Source organism: Myxocyprinus asiaticus, chromosome 30 (assembly GCF_019703515.2).
Source record: "Myxocyprinus asiaticus isolate MX2 ecotype Aquarium Trade chromosome 30, UBuf_Myxa_2, whole genome shotgun sequence".
Lineage (NCBI taxonomy): Eukaryota > Metazoa > Chordata > Actinopteri > Cypriniformes > Catostomidae > Myxocyprinus > Myxocyprinus asiaticus.
Window position 1 is genome coordinate 20,580,963 of NC_059373.1, and position 21,711 is coordinate 20,602,673.

The following is a 21,711-nucleotide window of genomic DNA, read 5'->3' on the forward strand; positions in this document are numbered from 1 at the left end:
TGTGTTCAGTTTTCTGTTGTTACTCCAGTCAAACAAGTTTGACTGAGTGCTTTACATAAATTGGGGACATACACCAATCAGCCACAACATTAAAACCACCTGCCTAATATCATGTAGGTCCCCCTCGTGCTGCCAAAACAGCGCAAGACCTCTGAAGGTGTCCTGTGGTATCTGGCACCAAGACTTTAGCAGCAGATCCTTTAAGTCCTGTAAGTTGTGAGGTGGGGCCTCCATGGATCGGACTTGTTGGTCCAGCACATCCCATAGATGCTCAATCGAATTGCGATCTGGGGAATTTGAAGGCGAAGTCAACACCTTGAACCCTTTGTCATGTTCCTCAAACCATTCCTGAATAATTTTTGCAGTGTGGCAGGATGCATTATCCTGCTGAAAGAGGCCACTGCCATCAGGGAATACCGTTGCCATGAAGGGGTGTACTCGGTCTGCAACAATCTTTAGGTAGGTGGTACAAGATCTTTGTCCCTATGTGCACTTGCAAACTGTAGTCTGGCTTTCTTTTATGGTGGTTTTGGAGCAGTGGCTTCTTCCTTGCTGAGCAGCCTTTAAGGTTATGCCGATATAGGACTCATATTACTGTGGATAAAGATACTTGTCTATCTGTTTCCTCCAGCATCTTCACATGGTCCTTTGCTGTTGTTCTGGGATTGATCTGCACTTTTTGCACCAAACTACGTTCATCTCTAGGAGATAGAACACATTGGATGCGCCTCCTTCCTGAGCGGTATGATGGCTGCATGGTCCCATGGTGTTTATACTTATTGCATACTATTGTTTGTACAGATGAACATGGTACCTTCAGGCGTTTGGAAATTGCTCCCAAGGATGAACCAGACTTGTGGAGGTCCACAGTTCTTTTTCTGAGGTCTTGGCTGATTTCTTTTGATTTTCCCATGATGTCAACCAAAGAGGCGCTGAGTTTGAAGGTAGGCCTTAAAATACATCCACAGGTACACCTCCAAATCAGTACACCTCTTATCAGAAGCTAACTGGCTAATTGTCTAAAGGTTTGATATCATTTTCTGGAATTTTCCAAGCTACTTAAAGGCACAGTTAACTTAGTGTATGTAAACTTCTGACCCACTGGAACTGTGATATAGTCAATTAAATGTGAAACAATCTGTCTGTAAACAACTGTTGGAAAATGTACTTGTGTCTTGCACAAAGCACATGTCCTAAACGACTTGCCAAAAGTATAGTTTGAAAATATTAAATCTATGGAGTGGTTTTTATGACTTCAACCTAAGTGTATGTAAACTTCTGACTTAAACTGTACATGTCAAAGTAACATCCACATGAATGCCAGGACCCAAGGTTGCATTCAACCCAGAACATTGCCCAGAGCATCACACTGCCTCCGTCAGCCTGCCTTCTTCCCATGGTGCATCCTGCTGCCATCTCTTCCCCAGGTAAATGATGCACACTCACCTGGCCGTCCACATGATCTAAAAGAAAACGTGATTCATCAGACCAGGCCACCTTCTTCCATCGCTCCATGGTCCAGTTCTGACGCTCACGTGCCCATTGTAGGTGCTTTCAGTGGTGGACAGGGGTTAGCATGGGCACTCTGACCGGTCTGTGGCTATGCAGCCCCATATGCAACAAGCTGCGATGCCACTGTGTATTCTAACACCTTTCTATCATGGCCAGTATTAAGTTTTTCAGCAATTTGTGCTACAGTAGCTTTTCTGTGGGATCGGACCAGATGGGCTAGCCTTCGCTCCCCACGCGCATCAATAAGCCTTGGGTGCCCATGACCCTGTCGCCGGTTCACCGGTTGTCCGCCCTTGGACCACTTTTGGTAGGTACTAACCACTGCATACCAGGAACACCCCATAAGACCTGCCATTTTGGAGATGCTCTGACCTAGTCGTCTAGCCATCACAATTTGGCCCTTATCAAAGCCACTCAGATCCTTACGCTTGCCCATTTTTCCTGCTTCAAACACATGAAATTCAAGAACTGACTGTTCACTTGCTGCCTAATATATCCCAACCCTTGACAGGTGCCATTGTAACGAGATAATAAATGTTATTCACTTCACCTGTCAGTCAGTGGTTTTAATGTTGTGGCTGATCAGTGTATATCTATCAATGATCGTCTCGACCAAGTGTTTTTAGGGGATTTCGTAAATGCTTGCAAGTTTCAATCTTTCATTCTTGGAAAATACAGTTACACACTTGTAATGGTGGGGGGTGGATGCTTTTCAATGATGTTAGCCAATCATAACAGTGGGTGTGTTTTAAAGGTGACGTACACAGAAAACCGAGCATTTCAGGCAGAGGGCCAAAGACATGTCATGAACCCTTTAAAAAAAAGTGCACTTGCAGATTATGTATACTCCTACCAGTGATATCCCATTCAAAAGCCATTTAAAATGTATACTGTATCAAGTACATTCTATTTTTTTTTGCACACAATGCATAGCATACATGTATACACTCACATTTGTTATAACCTTCAATTTGCACATTGTTTGAAGAAGAAAAATGCAGGGTACCCACACTTTTTGACCAATTCATTTCTGATAATTTTTTTCCCAGTTGTTCATGATTACTGATATATACACACACACACACACACACACACTGTATATACTGTAGGAATTTACCTGGAAATCTGTGATATTTTCAGGTTTTCCATGACCATGGGAACTTTGAAATTGGGCAAGATAATTCAAGAAATATATGTATATTTTTAAATCTAATAAATCAAACAAATCAATTATGAAAACAGTAGTTTTTTTTGTGGATTTTCTCCCCAATTTGGAATGCCCAATTCCCAATGCGCTCTCTAAGTCCTTGTGGTGGCATAGTGACTCGCCTCAATCCGGGTGGCGGAAGACAAATCTCAGTTGCTTCCGTGTCCGAGACCGTCAATCTGCACATCTTATCACGTGGCTTGTTGAGCGCGGAGACGTAGCGCGTTTGGAGGCTTCACACTATTCTCCGCTGCATCCACGCACAACTCACCACGTGCCCCACCGAGAGCGAGAACCACACATTATAGCGGCCACGAGGAGGTTAACCCAACGTGACTCTACCCACCGTAGCAACCGGGCCAATTGGTTGCTTAGGAAGCCTGACTGGAGTCACTCAGCACGCCCTGGATTCGAACTTGCGACTCCAGGTGTGGTTGTCAGAGTCTTTTACTTGCTGAGCTACCCAGGCCATCCTATGAAAACAGTTGTTAGTTGCAGGCAGCCCTTATACAAACTAATTACCACTAGAGGTGACAGGTTTCTCCTTCTCTGCATCCTCAGCCACCATCTCAGCCATCATGATGAGGTCCGCCTCCAGAGGGTCATCAGGGATCTTCTCTTTGATTTCCTGAATGGTCTCAACAATGCGCTCAGCACTGTCTAGTGTAGTGGGGAAGAACAAGGGCACTGGTACCTACACAGAGACAGAGACACATTTACACCAAGATAGACTACAAAACTATCCTGAGCCACAGGGGCAAGTGTGCATTAGAGATGTTATTAAGAGCGTGAATCTTTGAATTGACAGCGCATCTATTCGATTAACGATTCAATGATTTTCAATTTGATTCAAAAGTGATTTTTGAATGACAAACTACCTTAGAGAGTAACTTGAAATGAAAAGTATTACTTACATTTTTGAACATATAGCCTACTTGGAATTTAACAAAAAGCACAATACAAACAACATGCAATTTGTTGGAGCCAAATTCATATTTCTAATGATTTAAGGAACTGTGTATTATTTGCTGATTGATTAGGATTATAATTTAATGTGACAATTATAAAATGTAAAATGCATTTTCATTTTTTAAAACATTAATTTAAATTGTATTGCTATTATTGAAAGGAACATGGTTGTTATTATGGACATGCCTCCTTTTGTTGTCAGGTGAGCAGGTAGACAAACAAGCATGGCATGGTAGCCAGGGAAATGTGCAGCCATATGGTTTTTGACTGCATATCATTTGGATATGAATGACTGTTTGTTTGTTTCCTTTGGATCATATCATTCTTCCACATGTCTATGTCTAAAAACGGAATTAAAGTGAAAGTTCACCCAAAAATGAAAATTCTGTCATAACTTACCGTCATGACGTTCCAAACCCATATGGCATTCTTTTTTCCATACATCACGAAAGGAGATATTAGGCAGAATGTTACAGACGGACAGCCTAAGCCACAATTTACTGTCACTGTATAGAAAAAAAAACGTGACTCAGACTGTTATTCTGCCTTACATCTCCTTTAGTGTTCCACGGAGGAACAACATACGTAACTGCTGACAAAATTCATTTTTGTGTGAACAGTTCCTTTAAAGGAATTAAAGATGAAGATGAGGAAGGGTAAGGAATACTAAGGAGGATGAGGAGAGTTAGAGATACACACTGGTAGCGGTAACCCCACAGGTTTTGGAGTATACTGGGAGTAGAGATGCATGGGAACTGGAACATAAATTGGCACGGGTACAGGAAGCACCATCAAGGCAGGTCCTTCTGGAGGACAAAAGAAAACAGCAGAGTGTCAACATATGCAATGCCCACTAGAAACAGCTCTGCAATAGTGCCGGTAAGTACCTGTTTGTGTATCTGCGTCACAGGCATTGGGTTTACAGGATGTGCCTTTGTTCTGGCTTAAGGGTTTACATAATAAGGCCTTGTTCTTTAGGATTCGGGGTGGCGGGACAGGAGCCTTTACAGCATCTGTCTGTGTACTGGCCTGAGAACACAACAGAAAGCAACAGCTAGTGTTTCCCATTAATTACCTAGTCTGCGCCACAGTTTCATAATAAACCGAAAATATTTTTACACTTCTCATAATAACATAAAAGATCTCTAACGTTGTGTTTTGCGCCATTGCGTCGGCAAAGCATGTCTCACTCCCAGTCAGTCAGCCCTTGAATGTTTACCTGAATACTTGATAGCCTACTGCTGTTAAAAACTTCTAAAGCTATTAAAAAAAAGCACTGAATTTTCTTAATTTGTATTTTTGTTCTATTATTTTTAATCTATTTCTATCCATTGCTGTTTTTTATTGTTATTTTATTACTGACTGTTTACTAGTCTTGAATAATTACTTGAGAACTTGAAACAATTCTTCCATAATTAACATATTAGTTAGTGTTATTATTTGTTGTGGTATTAAAGCTGGTATTGAGAATCATCAAATTTCACAACCGACAACTGAAATTTTGGTATTGTGATAATGTATAGCCATTATTGTACATGGTAGATCTTTCTGCAATAACATGATGAAAAAGTAGATCTCATTCCATTGAAGTGTGAACACCCCTGCTGTAAATGATTGCGATGGAGGCTTTTCTTTATTTGACTACCATATGTAACATAAAATAATTATCATATGACAATAGCCTCCTCCCCTACCCAGTGCAGTTTACATTTCTGTCGCAGAGAATTGAGTTGATTGCATAGGTACACTATTAGGTTGGGCATTGGTCATAATTTTTAGAAAAATATACAACATAAACTTTGATATGTTACTTGAGCATGTAACTTAAATGCCTCTCCGGACAAGTAACTTTTTACACTGACAAGTGAATGACCAATATTCTTGTCCGGAGGACAAGCACATGATGCTCAAATGGCTCAAATATATGCTCTAATTGAATTTGTGAACTGCGTTAAACTCCGTCTCGTTTATGCTTTGTGGGTGTGACTATTTTGCCATGTCATCATCATTCATATCTATACAAGCAATGAGTTTATGATTAAATTACTACTAGAGCACAAAATTGTAAAATTGTTTACAAGAGCACAAAGTTCTTCATAGATCTAGCCTCTTAATTTTGCTTTCAAAGTGCATCAGATTGATGCATTTAATTTGAAACAGACCCCCCTAGAGGGTCAGAGGTCCACCCACCACAGTCTCAAAAAATCCTGTGGGTAACACTGAGCTAAATCTCATACTGTTCTAAACAAGCAGCACATCATAATATAAATAGATAATCTTCATCTAGACAACAGGAATCCGATTCTGTTTTCTATAAATGTCAGAGTTTCATATATATTTCAAAAGGAAACAACTGAAAAATAGCTGATCTCCTTAATGCAATTCACAACAGTGTTGACATTGTTTTAGACAGTGAGTGTACATACAAATGTTTCTGACCAACTTACATGTCCTATAACTTTTATAGTTGGAGCTGGAACAGAACCTAAGGAAATAAAGCAACAATAAACAAAACATCTTAAAATGTTAAATCACAAGCCTGTTATTAAGGCATTCAGTTTAGTTCAACAAAAAGGTTTAGACTCAAAATGTTTTAAGGAAGCACTATTGACAGCATTGACAATTAATTTAGACTTGCCCCTAAGTTTTTAGGAAAAAATAAAAAACACTTTGACAGTTCCATACAATGGTTATCTATAGGCCAAACAACTGCTGCATAGACATCCATTGTTTGAGGGCTTGTTCCTCAGTTTGTACTCAATAGTCAAACTGACAGAAATTGTTGTATCATTTCCCTATATCCAGTACAATACAACAGTCAACTTTTCTTAAGATATCCCATGAAATTGCCTGACGAGTGCCATTTACTTTCTTGTGTTGACCTATTTCCTACTGAAACAGGAAGTTCAGGAAAGACAAATGGACCAACTAGTCCTTTATATCTAAATAGCCAAATAACTTTTACACAAACCATTACTTGCTACCTGATTGCTCGCAATGCTCGGTCATTCCACCGATAGATTCGATAGAGCATAATCTGAATTTATCATGGAACATTCCTGCAATTTCACAGAGGTTATTTACCTTGCAGAATGGTGTTTCCCAAGAGACCTGGCTGTCCATTAGGTGCACTTGAGAGTGATATAACATTGGCAATGACCGGTGTGGCCTCTTTAGTACTCTGTGATGCACGATTGACTGTTATTTGAGGCACTGCAGGCGGTACTGGAGTCGTCCCTGAGGAAAGAATGGCATTAAAATATAAAGTGGGGAGAGGGACAAATCTCTATAGGAGGTCATATGTAAGATCTATAGGAGGACATACCCTGTGTGGGCAGAGGTTTGTTTGCAGCTTTGGTGACAGCCCCAGTAGTGCCCTGCAGACTGCAGAAGAACATCAGGCATTGCAGGCTGCAGAAGTGCTTAATCTCACCCAGCCACTTCACGGTCTCAGTCAACTTCTTGGCCTGCTTGCACATTGTGCACTTTATTTCCTGTCAGAATTGTGTAGTGGGAACGTTCACTGTAAATTGGAAGCCATGTCCATTGCATGATGTATATTCTGTATAATGTAGATTAATTAATTTTTATTTTTGGGTGAACTATTTCTTTAAGCAAAATGTTGCAGCATGACAATACTTCAAGGAATATTTCGCCCAAAAATGAAAATTCTCTCATCATTTACTAACACTCAGGCCATCCCAGATGTGTATGACTTTTTTCTGCAGAACATAAATGAAGATTTTTAGAAGAATATCTCTGCTCTGTAGGTCCATACAATGCAAGTGAATGGTGGCCAGAAATTTGAAGCTCCAAAAAGCACATAAAGGCAGCATAAAAGTAATTAATGACTCCAGTGGTTTAATCCCAGTCTTCTCTGTTGTTTAATCCATGGTCCAACTGATTTTGGGCGAGAACAGACCAAAATGAAACTCCTTTTTCAATATAAATCTTGCCAGCAGTCTCCTTCGATAATGATTTCAACGATTTCTCAATTTCACTTCCTGGCGCCATCTAGTGCTCTGCATATGCATCAAGCACTAGGAAGTGAACATGAGCTAGAAATGAAGATTTTGCCTAGAGACTGCAATTTTGGTCTGTTTTCTTACCCAAAACCACTTGACAGAAGTCATGGATTAAACCCCAGGAGTCGTATGGATTATGTGCCTTTATGTGCTTTTTGAGGTTCAAAGTTTTGGACACCATTCACTTGCATTGAATGGACCTACAAAGCTGAGATATTCTTCTAAAAATCTTCATTTGTGTTCTGCTGAAGAAAGAAAGCCATACACACCTGGGAAGGCATGAGGGTGAGGAAATGATGAGAGAATTTTTATTTTTGGGTAAACTATTCCTTCAAACCAGGGTTACAGAGAGGCCTTAAAAAATATATTACCTGACGCATCAATAAGGTGTATTGTTGTAAGCATACATTCCCACAAAACTCCTCCTGCTTGTTAGCGAAAACACCAGTCACAACACTCTGACATGTGCCACTACAGTAGAGGCAGTTGCGACAGTGTTTCTTCCCCCAGCGCTTGACCAGGTCATGCTTATAAAGTAACTTACATCCTGTAAAGAGAAGGACAAATAAATTATTGTGACACATAACTGTGGTTCAGGAAATTCAGTATGAAGCAATATATATATATACACACATACACATACCAACAAACACACACATCATAATGTTAACATAATTATGCTTGTTTTTCTCACCTTCGCTGCAGAAAGAGCGGTCAATCTTGTTTATCCTTTTCACCTCTTTCACAACTTTATCAATCTTGCAGTATTCACAGCGAGCCATGATGTTGTTGATCCTTTTGAACTCCTCAACACAAGTGCTATCACAGAAAGCGTACATCTTTCTCTGAAAGAGCAGATAAAACATGCAACCATTAGTCAACTACCCATTGTCCTGAGTAGAAAGCATATACAAACTACTGTTCAGATTATTAAACAAAGTTCCTTATTAAAGTTACCTCTTATGCAATTTATAATGACTGAATTTAATTCTGTGTTCATTTTAGTGACCACATAGGCAAACCAATTGTGGATCAGACAAATGTTCATTTTCTTCCAACATAATGGCAATTATAGGCATTCATATGGAGTTTTAGAACCTCATGATCAGAATTTTAGGAATTACTTATAATGTACAACCTTGTTAGAAACAATCCCAACTAGGGCTGCACAATTAATTGAAAAACTAGTCACAATTACGATTACGGCTGCCACGATTATGTAATCGTGAAAACAGACGACTACAGCGTTCAGTTTAAGTCTGCTCCTGTTGCGTCAATGGTTTCTATTTACAACGTGTTTTAGCAGCGGTTGAGTATTCTAACCAATAACTAACGTGTCCGTTGAGCAATGAAACGGCAATGGCCAATCAGAGCCCCTTAAATTAGTCCTCCATCCTGTCAGTAATGACAACTGATCCTAATGTGCAAGTTTTAAACCGTCTGAATGCCCACATGCTTGCTTTATGTTCCACCTCTGTTCACGGTGGCACACGAAAATTAATACTGAAGAAACATCACCTGACACTCGAAAAGAAGCTGTAGAACAAGAGCGAAAAGCACTTTGGAATTATTTTGGATTCAGTGCATATTGCACAGCTCGCTTTGAACGTAGATGTTAAATACACTGCAAATGAGCAACACGACAAAACTAAAACACTCCCCTTCCAAACCAGGCATTGACGCAGTGTAAATAATTGATTTATTATGCTGATTAGACAGCTTTGTTTTTAATGAGAGCATTCGCGAGAGTGCAGAACTTTGTGCAGAGCGTCACTGAGCTTGTGTTGAAATGCAGGTCTCAAACAGTGTAAACCTGCAGTGAGTGACAGCAGTCATTGTAATGGGAGAGTTTGTCACATTGCTCGATTTCTGTGCACAATTTATTAAAAATGTAATAACAGTTTTGTTTTGTCATGTTAATAAGTAGGCCAGTGTGAATTTGATTTGTACAAAATAGCGATAAAGTAATTCAGCTTAACTGTTCCAAGTTTGTTTTGGAGGTGTAGCCAATATAAAGAATATGGCATGAATAGCATATTTCAGGAATCACCATCATTGTTATCGCATCTGCTCTAATAAGACCCATTTGTCACGCAGCTGGTATTAGTAGATTTAACATTTTCATGAATCGTACAAACTCCGATCACAAATGACTGTTTTTAATTTCCAAATTGCACCACTGAGGCCAAAAATGATCAAACGATGATCTTACATGAACAAGATCACCATTCAAGATCTAACGGGATGAATGATCCCGTCTCGCCACCAAAGGGCTTACTGAACGCAGTAACTTGGTCGATTTAAATCGGCTCTTAATATGTTTGAATATTGAATATGTCATATTATTTACTGTACGTGGACTAATAATTTAAGCAGTAATTTAGCAATAATTTAATTTATTCTATACCATAGATATCAATTTAAAATCATTTTTATTTGGCCTAACATTAACAAACATTATTACAATATTTAATGTTTAAAAGATGCTTAAAAAGAAACTGGAGAGCAGCTCATATACACCATTGAAAACTGCTACTCTGAAGAACCACACGGTTGCTTGATTTGTGACGTCACGGTAATTTAATATTTTAATTGACATTAATAATCGCGATTACAATATCAAGGGTAATAATTGACAATTATGATTTCTGCTATAATCGTGCAGCCCTAATCCCAACAATTCTAACACCAGTCACTCATTGTTTTTACCCACTTTGCTGAAATGTTTCATTGATTTGTGCCTGTCTACACAAGAGTACCTTGAACTCCAGTAGCTCTGGCTTGTGGAAGAATGATTGCAGACATTGAGAGCAGGGGATCTTGGTGACTGTTTGAACCTGACCACTCGGAGCGGCAGTCTTTGTTGATGAGCTGGACTCTGCAAGAGCCGGTTTGGTGGCAGCAGGATTTGGTATAGATATGTTGTTGCTCGTAGAGGTTACCGTATTTACCTGGTTGTTCGATTTTGTCTTATTGAAGGATTCCTAGACCAAAGGAACATCTATCATGCAAATTTTTCATTTCACATCATATTTTGAATGTGAAAGACGGGGCTAAACTCTACCTGAAATGCAATTAAACAGGGGAATGAGCAGAAGTTCTGAACGGTTCCATCAGACATGGCTAGATGATACTGAGGCACTAGTTTCTGCTTGCAGCTGTCGCATTCCACTGCAGCACCTTGTTGGCAAAAAACCCACAAGGACATTCAAGTATTCTTCAATTTAAGACTTAGTGCAATATTAGTAGGTATATATTTCAATGTATGGTAGTAAACAATTAAAAGACCATTATAAATGCTATGTCTTGGTGAATGTGGTTTTGTTACCTGAAGTACTGACAGTCTGAACTTTACTCGCTGTGACACAGGAAGCAGAACAGAAAAGTTCACTGATGCCCTCTGAGTTTGGACTGTCCACCATTTCCGCAGTCGGGCGCATGGTATGACACAGTTTGCAAGTGACGGGTTTCAGACTTTTCTACAAGCGAAGACCAAATTATTTATTTAATAATTACCTTAGGACAGCCTTTCAATGGAAATGCTGGACAGGTCTGGCATTTTCTGAGCATCACTTTCTTCGCTTTTGCAAGGCTATTACCTTTTTGAAGTCTGCGAGGCAGTTTTGGTTGCAGAACTTCAGAAAAGTACCATCTATCTGCATAGTCGGACTCTGACTGTCTGAAGTGTAGCAGTATCCGCCACAATTCGCACAGGAGTTCAAGGTGAGCTTATTGGAGGAATGGAACTGGTTAAAACAGGTGTTGCTGCACATTTTATGGATGATGCCCATCAGGTTCACTTCGTGAGTATAAGCCTATGAGAAAGGACATTGCATTTCAGATCTGATCTATTAAAACCTCTGTTATTTTTTAGGCAGCCATGTAAAATTATACCCGAGACAACAAAACAACTAAAATGTGTTAAGAATTCAGTTTCAGTCTCTTCCAACAGAGCGCACATAGATATTCTACTACAGCACAGACAGATAGCCACTTACCAAACCAGTCTTCTTACACACACTGCACTTGAGTTTAAGAGCACTAAGGCATGCCTGACTGCAGAAATCCTTAATAGTCCCTGATGCGTCCACTGGGGCAATGATCAAATCCTTTGGGTCAAGAATCTCTCTGCAGAGAAGTAGAGGATGTGACTGTTTCTCAAAAGATGTGAATGACAAAGTAGTCCCTCTCTCATTACATTTAAAAAGGACTGCAAGCTCACGACTTGCAGATCATATGCACACAATACATATAAATGCACTGGAGAGAGGTAGATGTCTGTAAACTATAAACAGTATAGCAGAATCTCAACAAGTTTACACATTTCTGCCGTTGCCCAGAATATACCATCATAAGGCCCAGCCCTGGTATGATGGGGACGCACATCCTGATCAAATTTACATACTGAATGAATTGTAAGTCTCATTGGATGCATACATTTTAATGTAATGTAACTACTGTGATCACCCCTGAAATATGAAACCTTACTTGAGGCAGAAGTGACATGTTTTCTTCTGTGGTATCTTGACCACCAGGGTAGAGGTGCTGCAGAGGCAATGAGGCGAGCAGAAGAGTTTAGAACAGCCTTTGCGCTGGAAAGCTGTCTGTCCCTTTACCAGGACTTTTTTACAGCCTGTGCAGACCACAGTCATCAGGGAGGCAGGGGCCAGAGGACGAAGGGTTATTGCAGGGACTGATGGTGCCTTTGCCGGGGTGGCTGCTGTAGAGGAAAATGTGAGACATTTAAGGAATGACTCCCTTAATGTTCATTCCTTTAATAAACTTCTCTACTTGTCTAAATAACCCACAGTGAACTACTACCATCGTCAGGTCTATTCATCTGCATAGTAAATTGTAACTGAGTATCTTAATATTTTTTCAATGATCATACCAATGACTGAGGCATTTCCTCCCACAGAGAACACTGCACTGATCTTAAACTCCTCAGGTGTCTGGTTAAACTCCTGAAAGCATGAACACAGTGGAATAATTCACAATCACTCATTAGCATCAACAACTTAAACTTACTCATGAGTGACATGAGGTACATCTAAGCATGAAACAATGTCACAGCATAAATGTATTTCAATCAAAATTTTGGTCATTTTATAATTTATAGAACATATTATACGTAGTTAATTTTGACAATCCAACCTTCGATAATTGGATAGTCACTACATGAGCATTTTGATGTTCAGCTAAAAAAAACAAAATCTGGATAGAAATAGTTCAGTCCCCATACTGAAATTTCTGTAAACTATAACAGTTTAATTACCAGCACAAACATACAGTATTTAAAAGCAGTACTTATAATGGCACTCTGATCTAGGATTGTCAAAATACACAAATATTTCCTATAACCAATTTCGATACCACAGCAAAACTAAACCCCAAAATAAAAATTGCATGAGAAATGGGTGAGTAGATGACAAAAGAACTTGTGTTTTGGGTGAATTATCTCCTTAAATTTCTATATAAATATTAAAAACTTAAAGGCATGAAGCCTTTAAGCATTTCTCAGTAAACATAGCTTCATGTTTTAAGATGTAATTCAAGTAAACAGTATTAAGAACAAACAAATGAGCAATGGATGGTTCCCTCTAATTCCATTTCATTTTAATGATATAACAGGCCAATCCAATATTTTGACACTATATTTTTCTGTCTGTTTACATCATTCTAAAACAAACTGACTGTGTGTACATTAATACATCAAGACATGCATTTTAACTCTGTAAATCCTGACATATGGAAGAATTGTCAGAAAATAATTTTTTGACATGACTCTTTTTTTGTACCTTTAGACAAAATATAAAAAGAAATCTAAAAGAAAAAAAAATTCACTTTATCATATTTGACATATCAGGCCTCAGAGGCGGTTCATTTTCCTCCATTTACGGTTTTCCAGATGAGTGTTTCCCACATGGTGTTTTTTAACTCCTCCTTCCACAGCATTTAAATGTTTGTTTTCTGCCACATTAGTTGAATAATTCTCTCCCACCCCCCAAAATTTTTTTTTAAAATGAACTTGCTACACAAAAGTTATTTCAGTAATTTTTTTTTTCAGTCCAAGCCATTTTGCTCATGACAGTTTGACTGTTCTGTGTCTTTTCTACATAGATGGACGGATGTAGAGGCATGCTTACCATATAAATTACATATTTACCATTATCATTCATCTGGCATTGCTTTTAAAATACGCGTTTATCGCTGCTTTGAAGGTGTCCTGGACAATTTTTGCACCCATGTGTGCCATTTTTAATTGTTAGTCTTTTGTAAAAGTGCACTAGATGGACGTCTTTGATCATTTTGATGCGTTTTTCCGGCGATGTGCATCACATTTTAAGAGCAGTACAAGCGCAACTTTTAAAAACACATCTCATTCTGCTGCCAACGACTGGGAGAAACACGTCGCTCTGTGTGTAAACAAACACGGAAGATGTGAGATGTGAAGTCCAGCGTCTCTGCTTTGGCCTGTTGAAGCCGGTTTAAGAACCCAACATCACCATGGATTGTATTACGTTTGTGTATTCAGAACATTTCAGCATGGATTGTATGCGTTTCGGCTCAGATCAGCATGGATTCCTTGTGACCCAGTCAATACATGATTCAAGTTTTGAAAAGGAACTGTTATATATGGGGCAGTTAAAACTACATTGGGCCCAATGCCAAAACCATAAGTAAACAGTTTCATTCACAAATATTTCAAATGTCATGACAGCACTTGAGTGAACGGTTTAATATATTCGGATGCAATGTATTGGATGCATGTTATGTGTACCCTGAAATGTAGTTTTATAACGTTATGGAGCTTGTTGTTAATTTTCTTCAGATCACATTTCAAATATGGCTGTATTTGAGGGGCTGCATGCAGTTACCCAGTCAGGACAGTGGGCGTTTACACTGATGTCTTAAAGGGCCAGATGACTTCAAACTGAGCGTTTCAGACAAAAGGCCATAGTCAAGGTGGAAAATGATTATATATGACTAAATTATGACTGTTTTGGTGCAAAAAAATAAATAAATAAAAAAAATCAAAAACTTTATTAACATTATAAGTGGACCTAAGGGAAGGTAATTACATTTTATATATATAAAGAGTATGTCATCATGACCCCTTTAAATAAAGCTGTTTTCTCAAAGAAAAGCCTTTTATTGCAAGAAAGCTGCTTAAGGCTCAAAATCGGTGTTTGGGTTCACATGAACTGTGCTCGCGGATTTCTCCTTTTCAATTTCATCCGGCCTGCTTACGCACATGCGCACTCCTCAATAACCGGATAGAACGCTGTTTATGCATTTACATGACCACAATAAGCCACGTACTTCGGGAGAAACCTAGGTGTGCTAAACCGCTTAGTCTCTTAAACGGCGCAGGGAAATCAGCGTTCTTGTTTACATGACTTTTTAAGAATGCCACTTTCTGCAAAAACTCTAGAATAAACTGTTTTCTCAAGTGCCTGTAAACGTAGTCACTGAGATGAAGAGAGTAGTATTTAGCTGGTCGTGTCATTCTAACATGGCCGCCCCCACTGCATGTAGAATAAAATAGCTTTTATAAGGTTACTGATATGACTAAACTCTTCATCTAAAATGAATGGTCATGATTTTTTAATTATGTTTTAAAAATACTGTTCATTTCTTTAGAAGTAAACTAGGAATTAAATTGAGTGCACCTTTAAAACATTTTCTGAAATATTTTACAAACTTTTTAAGTTATAATTCATCAACAAGTAGGCTTATTTCTGGATATAAAATAAATTAATGGTATCTATTACAACACATCTGATTTAATTAAAAACTGGCTCTTATAACCTTAAATGTCAAGTGTTATAAGTACAGCTGTCAGTAGATGAATTGCAATTAATCTAAAATTTGACTATATATATACTCATTTCCTGTCTAAATGCATTTATTTCCTTCTTTGGAAAGAACAACACAGTAGAACAAAAAAATATGTAACAATAATGCTATAATACATGAAACATTTACCAAAGTCTAAGTGGGATGTTGACTGATTGATAGAACTACTATTCATTACAATGCACATTAAATCTCTTAAACCCTCATCCTCCACAATATTTATCGTCATCAGGCTGTCTTTTCACTTTGGATATGGAATTTACATGATTTGTTTCAAGGCAGCAAGATGCCGCATTGAATTCCATTTGAAAAGCGCGTGTTGTTCTGCTTTTAGCGCTGACACTGCCGATGGAAATATAATTAATCTGACTGGTAATCATTAACTGATGCATCAGAAACTCGGCGGCAACGGGTACAAAGTCGAAATTATGTCAAGTGTCAACAGACCCTCCACGTGAGAACAAGCTGCGCAGCAGGCTTGTAAGAACTGACATGCTTATGTGGTAAAATGCTGACTTACAAAAGACACGAAGAACTTAACTTTTGTCAATCAGTGTTCGTTTTATAAGAGGTCCTTTCTCCGGCACGGACTCACAGTTGTGTGTTTGTAATGTATATGTATACAAGTGTTATGTCCCTGCTGGATACAACGCATGGGTTCCGCCCTCTAACCAGTGTTCAGAACTCACACAGAGCTGAATAAAATGTCAGAATCTAATGTCAAATCGGTACACGCTAGGGGTCGACCATATCACCTCGGCCGATAAATTTTCCTATTTGGCCGATTTGTTTCTTGAGGGTGCCAAAAATCACCTGCTTGCATGTGAAGTGACTGAGACATGTAAAGGACTAGTCATGGTTTTTGTTGTTACGTGCCATCGAGTTACTACAATAACAGACCGGTGTGTAACACTGTCGCATTTAAACGGTCCGCATATCAGAGCCGCGGCAGACGCGCTTGAGCTCATTATGTTAAAGTGCTCACCTGTTTCATTCTCCCTCTCTCTCCTCAGAAGTTCCCTGTAACTTTTAACTGTCGTGCCTAATGATAAAAAGGCAAATATCAATAAAACTAATATAATATACCATCTGCAAATATGTGCATATCTCAGTTAAGCAAATATAATAAACAAACCTCACAAAACTGAGCAGATCCAGAATCCTGTGGAGCGCTCATTTATTAACCTCTAAAGCATGTATTCAATCAGCCACTCATCAGCAGTTCCCCGTAACTTTTAACTTTCTTTTCTAATGATAAAAAGCAAATATCAATAAAACTTGTTTTATATACTTTACTGTTTGCAAATATGCAGATATCTCGTTTAACCAGATGTAATTCAAGAATCTCATGAAAATCCAGCGCTTTCTTCATGTCGAGCGCTCGTCTAATATCTTCCTCTGAAGAGTGTATTCTATCTGCCCGAATCAAAACTTCAGGATCAGGATCAAAAGTTCCACTGATTCACAAATCATGATGGTCACTCCATGACAATCTAAGCAGGCGATCCAGGCCGTTTAAACTCCGCACGAGCACGTGAGTGCCATTTCAAAGTAAAAGCGCTTCACGTGTGCTATAAGTAAATGATTATTCACTATGCCCTGTATGTACAATTGGTTTGATTCTGTATTTTTTGATAAAATGCTAATGCTAACATGAACATGGTTGCTTGACTACTGTGTGTATTGCTATTTACTTCTTAATATATTAACAATTTCTTCATGTGCAAATAAGTGAATTTTAAAGTCATCAGATTTTTAAATTGACGTTGTTTCCGAAGTCCACAAGGAAGCAAAAAGTACATCTAAACCAAACTGCACAGTGTAATACAGTATTACAAAGAACATAAGGACCCAGACTCAGGCTTCATAATAACAGAATACCATAGTGTTTTCCATCCTTTAAAGGTGTATAGTAGTAAAATACCCAGATAGTAGTGATATTCGGCTGAACTCTGTGGTGAAACGTCTCAGACTCTGAGCCCAAGGGCTGTTCAATCAGACACAACAGAATGAAACAGAACGCGGGGATCTCGAGACACCGTTTCCTGACTTAGCATTTTAAAACATATTGCTTATGCTGAGAAACACCGATAAGAGAGCATACACAACGACCAAATACCTCCACCAAAGGATCTGTTCACACCGTTTGCTTCCATCCGCATGGTTTTCCTATTGTTTGTCTATGAAAACCTGTGCTTCACAGACATCTTTGACCATTGTTTCGCATTTCATAGTTTATTGCAAGTCTCATGCAGGAGCGCTGTTTTCAGATGCCATGTCAAGTTAAAATGAACTTCAACCCTTAAAAGCATGGCTCAAGCCACTCACTTTCTATTAAACTGTATTTGCTGCCCTGCGTCTAGCCCTTTTTTAACTCAAGAACATTATGGGTCAGAAGCCATCAGTGCTTGGCGCACATCCAAAATTCGAATGCACAGTTGTAGCATTCGAATGTGCATTTTTATCTTAAATCTGACGAATATTCAAATTTTATTTTGACAGCCTTAGTACACGTGTTAAGTGTTTGTGCACAGTACTTGCACCTCTGCCTTTTTGCCCATGTAAGAAAATGGCTAATGGCAACTTTTCTGACATCATGGCTTGCTGATGGCCTTTTGTGAGGTGGAGGTGCCTCTGGAGTTGGGAACATTGCTGGCTTTCAATTGTTTTTGGTGACGAGACCAACAGTTGTGAGGGACACTTCCACAGATGCCTGAAACCACTGCAGAGACATGGGTTCTTTGTGGGGCTCAAAAATCTTCTGATGTCTCCGGTAGAGGACCCAGGCGTTCATGAGAGCTATTGTAACAGTTGCAACAAGATCGCCATGTACCAGCGTCGGCTCTTGTAGTTGTATTTGTACAACGAGGTCGGCATATCAAGAAGACCATATGCCACCCATGAACTTTTTGTACACTTCCAACAATGGCTGGCCTGGGAATAATCACGTGTTTTAGCTTTCCGATCCCAGTGCCTCACAAGACGTACTGGTTCAACTCCAGTGTAAGAGGACACAAGATTGACAACTTTGTTAACTGCCCATCTTACAAGAATGATGTTGTTCTGGCTCACTCGGCAATCAGTAGACCCTCTTCCGCATGCCTTGAGCTCTTTTTCTTCCATTAAGTTGCAGTTTTTGATCCTGTTCATTCAGACAGTGCCTATGAAATAGATTCCCCTTTCACATACAGTTGAAGTCAGAAGTTTACATACACCTTAGCTAAATACATTTAAACTCAGTTTTTCACAGTTCCTGACATTTAATCGTAGAAAACATTCCCTGTCTTCGGTCAGTTAGGATCACTACTTTATTTTAAGAATGTGAAATATCAGGGGGCCTGGGTAGCTCAGCGAGTAAAGACGCTGACTACCACCCCTGGAGTCGCAAGTTCGAATCCAGGGCGTGCTGAGTGACTACAGCCAGGTCTCCTAAGCAGCCAAATTGGCCCGGTTGCCAGGGAGGGTAGAGTCACATGGGGTAACCTCCTTGTGGTCGCTATAATGTGGTTCTTGCTCTCAGTGGGGCACGTGGGGAGTTGTGCATGGATGCGCTCAAGCCACGTGGTAAGATGCGTGGATTGACGGTCTCAGACATGGAGGCAACTGAGATGAGATTGAGGAGTCACTACGCCACCACGAGGACTTAAAGCGCATTGGGAATTGGGCATACCAAATTGGGGAGAAAAGGGAAGAAAAAAAAGAATGTGAAATGTCAGAATAATAGTAGAGAGAATGATTTATTTCAGCTTTTATTTCTTTCATCACATTCCCAGTGGGTCAGAAGTTTACACACACTTTGTTAGTATTTGGTAGCATTGCCTTAATTGTTTAACTTGGGTCACACGTTTTGGGTAGCCTTCCACAACCTTCTCACAATAAGTTCCCACAACCGAGACAGTTTTGTAGGCCTCCTTGTTCACACACGCTTTTTCAGTTCTGCCCACAAATTATCTATCGGATTGAGGTCAGGGCTTTGTGATGGCCACACCAGTACCTTGGCTTTGTTGTTCTTAAGCCATTTTGCCACAACTTTTTAGATATGCTTGGGGTCATTGTCCATTAGGAAGACCCATTTGCTACAGAGCTTTAATTTCCTGGCTGATGTCTTGAGATGTTGCTTCAATATATCCACATAATTTTCCTTCCTCATGATGCCATCTATTTTGTGAAGTGCACCAGTCCCTCCTGCAGCAAAGCACCCCCATAACATGATGCTGCCACCCCATGCTTCATGGTTGGGATGGTGTTCTTCGGATTGCAAGCCTCACCCTTTTTCCTACAAACAGAACAATGGTCAGCATGGCCAAACAGTTCAATTTTTGTTTCATCAGACCAGAGGACATTTCTCCCAAAAGTAAGATCTTTGTGCTCATGTGCACTTGCGAACTGTAGTCTGGCTTTTTTATGGTGGTTTTAGAGCAGTGGCTTCTTCCTTGCTAAGCAGCCTTTCAGGTTATGTCGATATAGGACTCGTTTTACAGTGGATATATATACACTTGTCTACCTGTTTCCTCCAGCATCTTCACAAGGTCCTTCACTGTTGTTCTGGGATTGATTTGCACTTTTCTCACCAAACCACGTTCATCTCTAGGAGACAGAATGCATCTCCTTCCTAAGCGGTATGATGGCTGTGTGGTCCCATGGTGTTTATTACTGGTGTACTATTGTTTGTACAGATAAACGTGGTACCTTCAGGCATTTGGAAATTGCTCCCAAGGACGAACCAGACTTGTGGAGGTCCACAATTTTTTTTCTGAGGTCTTGGCTGATTTCTTTCGATTTCCCATGATGTCAAGCAAAGAGGCACAGTGTTCGAAGGCAGGCCTTAAAATACATCCACAGGTACACCTCCAATCAGAAGCTAATTGTCTAATGGCTTGACAACATTTTCTGGAATTTTCCAAGCTGTTTAAAGGCACAGTTAACTTAGTGTATGTAAACTTCTGACACACTGGAATTGTGATATAGTCAATTAAAAGTTAAACAATCTGTCTGTAAACAATTGTTGGAAAAATTACTCATGTCATGCACAAAGCAGATGTCCTAAACGACTTGCCAAAACTATAGCTTGCTAATGTTAAATCTGTGGAGTGGTTAAAACATTAGTTTTAATGACTTCAACCCAAGTGTATGGAAACTTGACTTCAAATGTAGCTGTTCAACATGTTGTACAGAGGTGAAGTAATTGTCACCAAAGACCTAGTGGCTTTTGTGTTCTTCAAGGGAAGATTTACGGTGTAGTTCTCTGCACCTTGGTTAACATTAAAGTCATAAAGCCACTTCATCCTGCTCTACACACAAATACGGTTTTACTGGGACCCTAGTTGATTTCTCCTGAGATGATTTGTGTGCAGCATTTTTGGTTTATTTGCACCTGCTTACTGCTCTGATATGCTTCATTAATATTTTCCTCTTCTTCCAAGTCTCCCTCAGTTGGTCCAATCCTCAACACCTCATCTTCATCCTCACTTTCCCTTAATTCAATGTCTGAATCTAAAAAAAGATCTGAACCAACACATATTTGACACTGAACCTTTTTGCCATCTAAAAACAAATATAATAATTTCATTATAGATTTAACACAACACATTTTTTTAAATGATAAAGTTTACTATTTAGTCTTTCAAGAGGAAAGAACAATAATATTATAAATAGCACTTTGTAAATTTTATGTCAGATACATTTCTGTCAGATACATAACAGAGTGCTAATGGCATGTAAGGCCCTTAAAGCCTAATGTATCAAATTTGATACAAATAACTTCAACATAGTAAATTATTACCTTAAACAGCACTTTGAAACGATAGGCTAGTCTTATAAAGCAAACATTTATTGTCTAAAAATGTCAGTAACTTTGTTACCTTCAGGCATGTGATCGGCCAAGCACAAAAATGCATGAAAATGTACCGAGCAAAGTGGGGGCAGCGAAGACCCCCCCACCAATCATCAGTTATCAACATTAGTTACATGAACTAACAATTAAAACCACTTCTACAGCATTTATTAATTTTGTTCATGTTAACTTCAACATATTTCTTTTTATTTTATCAAATGTTGCATATGTTAACATTAGTTAATGCACTAGGAACTAACATGATTTAACAATGAAATATTGTATATAACCAACGTTAACAAAAA

At 39.1% G+C, this 21,711-nt stretch overlaps 1 protein-coding gene across 2 annotated transcripts in view; it reads right to left on the reverse strand.

The window, feature by feature from the left end:
• Positions 1-21,711, reverse strand: part of LOC127421475 (zinc finger MYM-type protein 4-like) — a 51,046-nt gene that overhangs the window by 18,264 nt on the left and 11,071 nt on the right. For both annotated transcript variants that reach the window (XM_051664537.1, XM_051664539.1), the window contains exons 5-19: positions 12,605-12,677; positions 12,202-12,433; positions 11,712-11,841; positions 11,313-11,528; positions 11,042-11,192; positions 10,778-10,893; positions 10,473-10,697; positions 8,408-8,558; positions 8,085-8,260; positions 7,014-7,182; positions 6,773-6,925; positions 6,136-6,173; positions 4,576-4,717; positions 4,388-4,494; positions 3,242-3,413 (exon numbers count right to left, since the gene is read on the reverse strand). In XM_051664537.1, the coding sequence (XP_051520497.1) occupies positions 3,242-3,413; positions 4,388-4,494; positions 4,576-4,717; positions 6,136-6,173; positions 6,773-6,925; positions 7,014-7,182; positions 8,085-8,260; positions 8,408-8,558; positions 10,473-10,697; positions 10,778-10,893; positions 11,042-11,192; positions 11,313-11,528; positions 11,712-11,841; positions 12,202-12,433; positions 12,605-12,677 (2,251 nt within the window). The remainder of the gene's footprint in view (positions 1-3,241; positions 3,414-4,387; positions 4,495-4,575; positions 4,718-6,135; positions 6,174-6,772; positions 6,926-7,013; positions 7,183-8,084; positions 8,261-8,407; positions 8,559-10,472; positions 10,698-10,777; positions 10,894-11,041; positions 11,193-11,312; positions 11,529-11,711; positions 11,842-12,201; positions 12,434-12,604; positions 12,678-21,711) is intronic.